At 38.6% G+C, this 12,586-nt stretch overlaps 1 protein-coding gene across 1 annotated transcript in view; it reads left to right on the forward strand.

The window, feature by feature from the left end:
• Positions 1 to 12,586, forward strand: part of ebo (ellipsoid body open) — a 170,091-nt gene that overhangs the window by 39,384 nt on the left and 118,121 nt on the right. Inside the window, exon 5 of the mRNA XM_071690378.1 lies at positions 8,174 to 8,333. Coding sequence (XP_071546479.1) covers positions 8,174 to 8,333 — 160 coding nt within the window. The remainder of the gene's footprint in view (positions 1 to 8,173; positions 8,334 to 12,586) is intronic.

The raw sequence follows: 12,586 nt of genomic DNA on the forward strand, positions 1-12,586 counted from the left end.
TACTTGAAACTTCAAAATCTGGGAAAATATTAGTAAGCTGTAATTTTTTTCATGCTTGCCATTTCCCATTTTAGCTGAGTAGTACTAGAAACAAACGAAATGGTCTTATTTGCTCACATTCATTCTGTCATGTGTTATGCACCAAAACCAGAGCCCACTGCCTATATCATGGTATATCCCTGACAACAACATGTACCTTCATTCAGCCCATGGGTAGGAATAAGGAATAAGAGGAAACACCTTTAATATATAGAAGAATATCTTAGTTGGAGGAAACAAAGGACGTATGTCAGCAGAGCCTTTTCCAGATGGGTCGAGGTAACCAGTGGAGTGCCACAGGCTTTTATTTTGGGATCAGTAATTTTGACTTATGTAAATGACATCCTAAAGTTAGGGACCCTTACCTGAATATGTGTGCAGATGATGCAAAGGCCACAAGGGAAGTGAAAAACGAGGAGGATTGCATCAGCCAGAAGAGGCTCTCAAGGTGTTCTGATTCATTGTTGATGAAATCCAACCTGAGCAAATACAAAGTGTTTTTTCATGACACAGTTATTAATGAAGGTTAGCATGGTTTTGTGCATGGTAAAAAGAATGCTAAGAACTACTAGCTCACTATAATGATGTGAATGAAACTAAAAAAGAGGGAGAAGATTGGATGGTGTTTTTTGATTTTGTAAAAACATTTGACAAAGCAAATCATGGAGTACTATCAAAAACAGAAGAAAAAACATAATTTAAAAGAAAAGAGGAAAGTGTATCAAAGAATTTTTAACCAACAAAAACTTTAAAGTGGTTGCAGATGGAAATGTTCAAGGAAGAATAAAGTGGTTGCAGATGGAAATGTTCAAGGAAGAAAGAGTTCTTTTGGATGTTCTTCAAGGAACAGTGTTAGCCTCAAAACCTTTTGTAATCATGATATTTGATATTAATAAGAATTAGAAAAATGACAGGAAACAAAAGCTAAAACTTTCATATTGCAGCTGAGACAAAGCAATTACCAATGCAGCTTAACAGATATATGCGAAATGGCATGCATAACACCAATACACAGAAGGGGACCCTAATTGCTGCTGAAAGAATATAGACCTGTCAGCCCAACATCACCTATAATTAAAGTATATGAGAAAGCAGTAAAGAAATGCCTTATGGAGCATATTGTGAAAGTTGAACTCATAAAGGAAGACCAGCATGATTTTGTACCAGATAAAAGCACACATACAAAACTACCAACTCACTATGATGAGAGGGTAAAGGAATTATTTTTTTTATTATTTATTATGTAAAAGCAGTTAACATAGTAAATTATGGAATTCTAATAAAGAAGTAGCAAAAGATACTATTTATTTTTTATTTATTTTGCTTTGTCGCTGTCTCCCGCGTTAGCGAGGTAGTGCAAGGAAACAGACGAAAGAATGGCCCAACCCGCCCACATACACATGTATATACATACATGTCCACACACGCACAGTATACATACCTATACATCTCAATGTACACATATATATACAAACACAGACATATACATATATACACATGTACATAATTCATACTGCCTGCCTTTATTTGTTCCCATCGCCACCTCGCCACACATGGAATAACAACCCCCTCCCCCCCTCATGTGTGCGAGGTAGCGCTAGGAAAGACACCAAAGGCCCCATTCGTTCACACTCAGTCTCTAGCTGTCATGTAATAATGCACCGAAACCACAGCTCCCTTTCCACATCCAGGCCCCACACACTTTGCATGGTTTACCCCAGACGCTTCACATGCCCTGGTTCAATCCATTGACAGCACGTCGACCCCAGTATACCACATCATTCCAATTCACTCTATTCCTTGCACGCCTTTCACCCTCCTGCATGTTCAGGCCCCGATCACTCAAAATCTTTTTCATTCCATCTTTCCACCTCCAATTTGGTCTCCCACTTCTCCTCGTTCCCTCCACCTCTGACACATATATCCTCGTGGTCAATCTTTCCTCACTCATTCTCTCCATGTGACCAAACCATTTCAAAACACCCTCTTCTGCTCTCTCAATCACACTCTTTTTATTTCCACACATCTCTCTCACCCTTGCATTACTTACTCGATCAAACCACCTCACACCACATATTGTCCTCAAACATCTCATTTCCAGCACATCAACCCTCCTGCGCACAACTCTATCCATAGCCCACGCCTCGCAACCATACAACATTGTTGGAACCACTATTCCTTCAAACATACCCATTTTTGCTTTCCGAGATAATGTTCTCGACTTCCAAACATTCTTCAAGGCTCCCAGAATTTTCGCCCCCTCCCCCACCCTATGATTCACTTCCGCTTCCATGGCTCCATCCGCTGCCAGATCCACTCCCAGATATCTAAAACACTTTACTTCCTCCAGTTTTTCTCCATTCAAACTTACCTCCCAATTGACTTGACCCTCAACCCTACTGTACCTAATAACCTTGCTCTTATTCACATTTACTCTTAACTTTCTTCTTTCACACACTTTACCAAACTCAGTCACCAGCTTCTGCAGTTTCTTACATGAATTAGCCAGATACTGTTAGGGCAAACAGAAAAATGGATCAGTGAATTTGTAACCAACAGAATGTTCAAAGTAGCTGCGAGGGGAAACATGTCTAATGAAGAAATGCTTTATTTGTTTAGCAAGGAGCAGTATTAGCCTCAGATCTCTTTAAAGTCATAATATCTGACACTAACAAGAATATGAGTGAGTAGAATTACATGAGAACGAGTAAAACAATAGAAAACAAATTTCAAGGAAAAATGCAGAGATCTGGATACCATATACAAACATGTGCAAGAAAACTTCATGAAATTTACCAGAGGAAATTGAACAAATAAGTTGTGGGACAGTTAGCACTTATTTCAGAGCCTGTATACAAAGGCTTTGGGAATCATTATAAGTAAACAACTTGGATATAAAGAGGACTTTGATAAGATAATGCTCTCAAGCAAAAAAATGAATAATATGATACCAAGAATTTTTGCCTCAAAAGACAGATAACTCTCGATAAAAATTTTTGATATACTGTATGTATTAGAAATCAAACTGAATACTGCTGTGTTGTATGGTTGCCTGTTAAGCATATTGATAAACAAATTTGAGAGAATTGAGAAACTTTATTTAGGTAAAATTAGTGGACTATAGCATATGAACTACTGTGCCATGAAAAGTTGAAAGAACTTGAATTCTGTTTTCCAGAAAGATGTAGAGAATCTTTTATCATACTCATCCTCAACATCCCACATTAGCGAGGTGGCACCAGAAACCAGCAGAGAAAAGCAGCATTTGCTCATCCTTTCTCTGTCTGTTATGTGTAATGCTCTGAACCTATAGCTCCATATCCATAACCAGGTCCATCAAAACTTTCCATGATTTTCCTTGGCTGCTTCTCATACCCTGGTCCAGTTCACTGACAGCATGTCACCCCTGTATACTACGTTATTCCAGTTCACTTTATCCTCTGCACACGTTTCACCCATCTGCATGTTTAGCCTCTGACCTTTTGAAATACATTTTATTCCATTCCTCCTTCTTCAGTTTAGTCTCCCCCTTCTCTCTTTCCCTCCACTTTTGATGTATATATCCTCTTTGTCATCCTCTATTCTCATTCTTTCCATATGTCCCAGCCATTTCAGCACACACCCTTCAGCTATCTCAACCACACTCTTCCTAGTACCATATGTCTCTTGCTTTTTTGTTGCTTACTCAAACGACCGTGTTACTTACTCGGTCAAACCACCTCACACCACATACTGCCCTCAAACATTTCATTTCCAACACATCCACCCTCTTCTGCCCATGTCTCACATCCATACAACATTGTTAGGAATACTGTATCTTCAAACATACCCATTGTCACCCTCCCAGATATTGACCATTTTTTCCACACATTCCTCACTGCTCCAAGAACTTTCACCTTCTCACCCACACTGTAACTCACATTCACTTCCATGGCTCCATTCACTGCCATGTCCACTTCCAAAACTCTTCTGTCTTCCATGTTTTTACGATTCAAATGCACACCCCAGCTACCTTGCCCCTCTGTCATGCTAAACCAAAATAACCATGCTTTTATTTATATTTACTCTCAACTTCCTTCTTTCACACATTTTCCCAAACTCGGTCACCACCTTTGCAGTTTCTCACTCAAATCAGCCACCAGAACTGTGTCATCAGCAAACAACAACTGATTCATTCTCCTCGCCCCATATCCTATACAAGACTGCATACTTGCCATTCTTTCCAAGACCCATGCATTTACTTCCCCAACCTTCCAGTCCATAAACATATCAAACAGCAATGGTAACATCTCACACCCTTGCTGTAAACCAGCCTTTTACTAAAACCACTCACTTTCCTCTCTTTCTACTTGAGCACATGCCTTACACCCTTAGTAAAAACTTCTCTGCTTCTAGCAGCTTTCCTCCCTTACACCCTTAATAAAAACTCACTGCTTCTAGCAGCTTTCCTCCCACACCATATTATTTTAAGACCTTCCACAAGGCATCGCTATCAACCCTCTCACATGCTTTTTCCACATCCATAAATTCAACATACAAATCCTTTTTTCTTCAAGTGTTTCTCACATACATTCTTCATTGCAAACACCTGATCCACACATCCCGACAGCTTCTGAAACCACACTGTTCCTTCCAGGTCAGATGCTTGTTACATGCCTTCACCCTCTCAGTCACAACTCTCCCATGCAACTTACCAGGTATACTCAGCAAACTTAAACCTTTGCAGTTCAAATACTCCCTTTTGTTTCCTTGTCTTTATGTAGTGGCACTATACATGTGTTCTGTCAATCCTCAGACACCTCACCATTGTCCATACATCCATCAAAAATCCTAACTAACCCCCATAAGAAATTCATCAGCTGTTCGATTCACTCCAGATGCCTTACCACATTTTATCTTATGCAAGGCTTTCACCAACTCTTCTTTCTTCTGCACACCATTTTTCCATGCTCTCTCACTTTGCATACCTCCTCGACCCATGCATCCTCATGTGCCACCCTGTCATCAAACACATTCAGAATACTCACTCCATCTCCTCTTCACTTTATCACTACTTGTTAAGACTTCCCCATAGCCCCCTGACACACACAGAGACACAGACAGACACACACATTCTCTCTCTCTCTCTCTCTCTCTCTCTCTCTCTCTCTCTCTCTCTCTCTCTCTCTCTCTCCACACACTGCTGTTCCTATTTATTCTCTGGTTTGTTCACACTGTTTTCCTCCTTCCAGAGTATCTAATTCTCCCTGAAGTTTCCTGATACTCATTCACCACAACTCCCATTTGCCCTCTTTTTCATCCATTGCACCTTCCTCTTGACCTGCTGCCACTTTCAGTTGTACATCTCCCAATCATTTGCTCTCCTTCCCTGTAATTACCACCCCATAAACCTCTCATCTTTTTCATTAGCAAATTTACTTTTTCATCCCATCGCTTAATACCCTTTCTTAACTGCCTTCCTTTGACATTCCACACGCTTCTCTTATGCACACCAGCACTGCCTCTCTGAATACTTTCCATTCCTCATCCACTCCCTTAGCTTTATTATATACTCTCACCTTGTTTCGTTGTACTCTCAACCTCTCGTGGTATTTCTTTACATGAATTTCTTTTCAAGTTCACTTACTTTCATGGCCTTCCAATCTATACTGTCTTTTCCCACTCCTCAAACCAGCTATCTCTCTCAGTACACTCACGTACAGTATTTTCTCTTTCACCTGCCTGTTAAATTGTATTTATTCCAATAATGCCCACTCACCATCTTTTCTACACACCCATGTATATTTACATTGTCCCTCTTTTTAAACCAGGTATTCCTAATCAACTGTCCTTTATCAGCACACAATTTCACAAGCTCTTCATTACTTCCATTCTCCTTTTTGAACAACCCTTGCTCCACAATTATACCCCCAGTTGCCACGCTGCTGACTTTTGATTTTTCTTTTTTGTATTTTTGGGGGCTTCACTTACAGACAAAAGTCCTCATCAAGGCTGGGCCTTAATCGAAATGTAGATAGGTTAATAAAAAGAAAAAATAGTAGACAAGGGACAGTATATACAAATTTTGGAGGTAGTGAAAATCCTGTATTAAAATTTGCTAGGTCATAGTTGTCGAGACAGACATGAAAGGGTGGAATGTTCCAAAGCTTTGAGGTGTAGGGATAGAAATGGTTATCAAAATGGCCCACCCTTCATATGCCTGTGGCCACACAGTAATCATGTGATGCAGCAGTTTGCTGAGTAATTAAATCACCTATCACTGATACTTGGTCTCTTGCTGACACTCACTCGGCTGCTCCCAAAACACTTGGCTGCAATTGCTGCCCTTCTCATGGCCAGGTGCATAAGCATCACCCATTTCTCACAATCTACAGTCATTTTTACCCTGTCAGTCTAGAGCTCACTTCCTTACACTTACACATTCCCACACTCCTGCTTAATCAGTAGTGCTACCTCTTCCATAGCTTCTTCCCAAACCTCAACATCTAACTTTACTCATAAGACATTTCTAAACTGTTTTTTCTCTTTACCCTTGAGCTTTGTTTCACTCAAAGCCAGAACATTCATGTTCCATTCCTCAGATATACTACCAGTTTCTTCTTTCTTCTCAACTTGGTTACATTCATACACATTTAGACAACCCAGTCTGAGCCTTGAAGGAGGATGAGCACTCTTCACATAGCTCCTTCATTTCCACCTTTTAGAAACTGAAATACAAGAAAGGGGAAGTTTTCCTGCCCCCTGCTTCCACCCCTCTTCATCATCTACGACAGGTAGGGAATACGTAAGTAGAATTCTTTCTCCTGTACCAAGGGGAAATGAGTGCCAGGATGGCTGTCATATGAAACATAGTTATCCAACAAGCGAATAACGTGGTGAGTGCCATATGCTAGCCCTGCTGTTGTGGCAAAACCTCATCATATATACTTGTAGGTAGGTATTCATCTGTATCCGTCTGTCCAGTCCTTCAGTTGTCCACCCATCTGTCCTTCCATTCCATCCATTGTCTGTCTGTCAACTGTCCATCCATCATTCAGTCATCCACCATGCTGCTATTTGTCAGTGGGAGTTGCATGATACTGTGTAACTTAACCTTGATCATAACTTGAAAATCTTGAATAAGATACTGTACACATGAGCTGTATACAGATGTTCCAAGCATCTTGAGGATTTATTGGTGTAAGATCCTTGACCCTAGTTTAGATTTTTGCCTGAGATAGGCCCCTAATAAAACCTGAAACTGAACATGGTTCATAACCTAAAGAAATTTCCAACTTTTATGTAACTTAGTATTTATATCTTTCAAACACTGTTTTCACCCATTTGTATTTTACTTTAAATAACTATGCTGTATTACAAGCAACTTGATCGTTCCCTGAAACAGTCTGCCAGTGTAAAACTCAGTTTTGATTAAAGTATATTGATAGTATGAGTGCCTGATTTGATGATTTTTTTATACCTTGCATATTTTGTAATCTATGCTCTTAGAAACTTTGATTGATGTTATCCAAGTATTTTTTCCCCTGGATGATAACTTATAAGATCCCCCTTTTTCAGCGCTGCACTTTGATTACATATAAGACTTTTAAATACATGCTTTACCCTGAAATGTTTTCACCCTTGCACTCTTTCCAGAAGAATTGTATGTTTACCCAAATGCATTATGATTGCTTTCTTGGTACTCTTTACCCAGCTCTAAATGCAGTTATCCGTAGAATATCAAATGTATGCAGTTTTTCATGTGCTTACATATGTTCATGGTTTGATCGAGTTGATATTGGAAATTGAGATCTGGTAGAATGCGTTTTTCATTGAGATTTTGATATTGGTTGATAATGATAAGATTTACCTTAGTTGGATCTGGTATACATCTATTTTTTCTACTTTTCTGATGCCTGTCCCCTCCAGGAACTCCCATCAAAGCATGGCCATGGCAAAAGAGTCTCCACTTATCCCTGTCCTGACATGCCTTCCTTGTATATGCCATTCCACGTATTCTTCTACTATTTCTCTCCCTCCAGTATTCCTCCACCATATCTGCCCAGGTCACTTTTACATAGGTATACAGATATATTAGGTATACAGATATATTCATCTTGATATGAGAATACCTAATTGCTTCCTCTTCCTTCAGTTATCAAGAAGTCCTGACACAGTGGTGCTATGCATTGTATTCTTACAAACCATCAGTGAGGAACTGGCTTGTCCTCGAGAAGAGCTGTCTTACTCCCGCCGAACAGAGCTCAGGCGCTTATTGTCTCAGCAAGTTCCAACAATGCTTACTCTTCTGTCTGGTCAGTATTGTAGTACCTGCAGATGTATTTATTGTAGTGGCTATCTCTTCTGTATGGAAAGGGGGTTTTATGTTTATGGAACCCTGTCTATTGGTTATCTCTTTTTCAAAACATCTTAGTAAATTATGTATGCTATCAGCAGTAACCATGTCCTCATTCATTGTATTCCATTCTGTAAGTTATGTATGCTGTCAGCAGTAGCCATGTCCTCAGTTACTGTATTCCATTCACCCACCAATCTTGTACTCTGCAAGTATATCTTTACATTTTTATTACAAGTTTCTTGCTTAATCTCTTGTTCCATCCTTTGGTTGCTCTATATCTCTCTCTCTTGAAGAACTATTCACTGTTCATGTCGTTGATGCTTTAAAAACATAAAGGTTATGATCACCTCATTCCCCTCTTCCATGGTGGAGGAATTCAAAGCTTCAATCCTTTCCCTATAATTCAGTTCTCTCAATTCAGGCCCCATCTTTGTTGCCCTCCCCCAGACTTTCTCTGTTATCTCGTTGTGCTTTGCTTTGTATCAGACCAACTTTAGACTTTATTTAGGTCCTCTTGCTGTCCTCCTCACATTTCACTTCCCTGATGACCTGTGCATCATCTGCAAACATATTCAAGTAGAAGTCTGTACCTTCTGTTAAATCTTTACAAAGATAAAGAAGAGTAATAGTCCCTAAATAGAACCCTGTGGTACTCCACTGGTCACCTCAACCCATTTAAAGAAGGCTTCCATGACATGTGTCCTTTCTTCCTTTCTATTGAGATTATCAAAATTCTGTCCACTGAAGGAGATCTCCCATTATTCTGGCCTGGTGATCCAGCTTCTTAATCAACCTCTCTTCGAGTAATGTGTCACATGCTTTCTGACAGTCTAAATACAAACAAACATTTTATTGAAGGCAAAAAGCTCACTCTCATGGGAATGTAAGAGATTTTTTTACACATGACTTTTCCTTAAAATCGTAATGTCTCTCACTTTGGTAATTTCTACTTTGTAGAAAGCAGAAAGATAGTAATAGTAGTTGGGAAGCAGACCAAGCAGGGAGGCATATTAATGTTACCAATCACCTGGGTATCAGGAGAGTTAGTGATGGCTACAGAGTGAGCCAGCACTTAAGTGGTTGTCAAATTGCCCTCCTTTGACCCATGTAGCTGTCTTCTTTCTATACCTCACCCACACATGGACTGCTGGCATTCTCTCTTCAAACATACAATCACTCCTTTTAACATATAACACTTGACAATGCTTAACTCACACAGCTCATTCTTTGTAACTAGATTTTCGTATGGTGGGTACCATGTGCTATCCCTACCTCTTGGCAAAATGGTAGGAGCAGTAGATAGAAGTAGTTGGTAGAAACATTAGACAGAAGCATAAGGTAAAAGTAGCAGGAAGGAATATATAGATGTGAACATTAGGCAGATGTAATGGGATGGAACATTTGATAAAGTTATCAGTAGGAACATTAGGTCGGAGCCTCTGGAAACACCGCTTTAAAGTTGCTCTCTGCCAGTTGCCTGCTAAGGTTAAGGCACTAAAAGGCTAAGTTCACAAGTTATGGAGAGACTTTTGAGGGAGTTCCTAAAGGGAACAGGCATCACAGATATAAGTAGTTAAATAGATAGATAGATATGAATTGTTTACTTGCTTTCTAATTATCTTTTCTAGAACTGTATTGAACATAGTCATCAGTAAGGCTAGTTTGTAGTTCAGTGCCAGTTCCCAGGTATGACATTTGCCATTGTCCATCTTGAATGATATTTCAAGATGTCTATACAATGTATCATAACGTGTTTTCAGCTCATATGGTAAAATTTCGTCAGGACCATGTACCTTATGTGAATCAGGACCTTTTAGAATTCTGTTAATGTCTTATGTAGATATCTTAGCTTTTTATGAAACCTCCTTCCCTTTCCATCGCTGTTGTGATGGGGCCATAGTGTCTTCCATTATGAAAATATTTTGAACATGTTGTTCAGTTCCTCAGGTATCGTGATACCATCCACAAAAGTTTTCCCCTCTGAAACCCTTACCCTGCTTAACTGTTCTTTGACTGACAACTTACTTTTGATGAATATATGGAAAAGTTTTGGATTTTGTCCTACCTTAACCACAATATTCTTTTCAAAGTTTCTTTGTTCCTCCTTTCTTACTCAGGTATACTTAGTTCTTACTTTTTTATACTTTGCAAATGCGAATTGGCTGGAGTGCCATCTGTTACTTTACCACTGCAAATGTCAAATACTTCTTTCCTTTTTGAAATTTTTTGTTGACTCATTTATCCTCTTTCTTACCATTCCCTTTGTTTGAGGCTGGAGGTACTTATGTTCCCCCTTTTCTAGAAATTTCCAATTTTGCAGACCTTTTCACCCCAAAACCGTGGTTCTTGGCTTCTGTTCAGCGTTTCCCCATCTATGTCACCGTACAAATTTATGAGCTTTGTGAAGTTTCTACAATTACATCTGTTTATGTCTTATATAACCTCTGCTCTTTCAATGTCCTCATTTACCACATTGCCCAACTTGAACATTACAAGATCACTTTTTCGAATTGGTGAATCATACATGATATCAATATCCTTGCTAGTTTTGTGTGACAGTGTATCAGTGTAAAGTGCATTTACTATATTTATACATGGATTACTTTTTCTTTCGTTGTTGTTATTCCCCCTCTGTTTATCTATCATTTGTTTGCATGTCTCTCCACTGTCAAATGACACATATATAAACATAAAACATAATCTTGTCCATAACTTGAAAAGTCCAAATCACAAACTCATGAAACTTTTTTACATTCTCAACAACTGAAGATTTGAGTGGCTTACTGAAATCAAGTATGGTTTTTGTTATAGTAATGTGCCTTGTAAAAAGGTTTAACCTGGATTGTAAACCAGGTTTAAATATGAATAAAATTTCAATGCAAATCAGCATCTTACTTATTTTTTCAAATTTCAGAAAATTTTGAGATTGTTGAGTATCTCAGCCCAATTTGAAAATTGTACAGAGGTTTCAGTATATTTGTCAGGTGATCCCTGGCAACTCTTCTTAGGTCACTATGTGACAGTTCTAGACATCGAGTCCACATCCTAATAATATTTCAAGATGCCTTAAGCTACTACAAATACATGTAAGTGTTAAGTAAATGTTAGTTGGTGGCAGGTGTTGATTTTGCAGGACATTAGTATATACTGCAATAATTGAAAATAGTTGAAAAAAAAAAGCAGAGAGAGAGAGAGAGAGAGAGAGAGAGGAGAAAAGAATTATATTTGAATTACTGAAATTGGACTTACCTTCTCTAAATTGATAAGGATGTAGATAAAAAAGCAGGCTGTTCATTTTACATGTTTGAAATTTACCTATGACAAAAAATCAAGTGTTGCAATTGATTTGGATGGGTTTCAAATGGAGTTAGAAACATTGAATGAAAGTCATATATAAGAAGCTGAACTACCACAAATGATCTCATGAATGTTATCTAACCAGAGAGACGTCCTTGCAGATATCAAAAACATTGAGTTGAATAGATTTTTTTTTTTTTTTTTTTTTTTTTCTTTCCAAAAGAAGGAACAGAGAAGAGGGCCAGGTGAGGATATTCCCTCAAAGACCCAGTCCTCTGCTCTTAACGCTACCTTGCTATCACGGGAAATGGCAAATAGTATGAAAGAAAAGAAAAAAGATTTGCTATATTAAGGGGATTAGGTAGACCCAAAGGCCTGTTCTGCAGGAATGGGCTTCAGGATGGTTGATGTTTTTCAGAAGTTTTTTAATCTAAAAAGTCAAAATCAAGGATGTTATTGCCTTGAATATGGTTATATTATTTGCCTTCGATATATTGTGCATGTTGTTAACCTTGTTGCCTTTTTGCCAGTCAAAGCTAATTTTCAGTGACACTGGTGTCTGTGGATTAAAAGACTGGGAGATATCTAATGCAGAAAATTCAGACAACTTTTTAGGGTTTGAGAATGACTGTGTATTGGCATATGGCTGAGGTTGGTGAATGTAACTGCCTGATGCCAATAGGGATCAGGGATATGGACTTATCACTGATAGCAGCACTGTTTTTGAGTAATTTATTCACCCTGCCTTTCAATAGGTTTTATAGTTATATTATTTGTATTTGTATTATATTACTTTTATTATTTGGTGGAATGCATGCATAGTGCCATTGTACAAAGTCAAAGGGGATAAAGGTGAGTGTTCAAACTACAGAGGCATAAGTTTGTTGAGTATTCCTGGGAAATTATATGGGA

This window comes from Panulirus ornatus, chromosome 48 (assembly GCF_036320965.1).
Source record: "Panulirus ornatus isolate Po-2019 chromosome 48, ASM3632096v1, whole genome shotgun sequence".
NCBI classification, from domain to species: domain Eukaryota; kingdom Metazoa; phylum Arthropoda; class Malacostraca; order Decapoda; family Palinuridae; genus Panulirus; species Panulirus ornatus.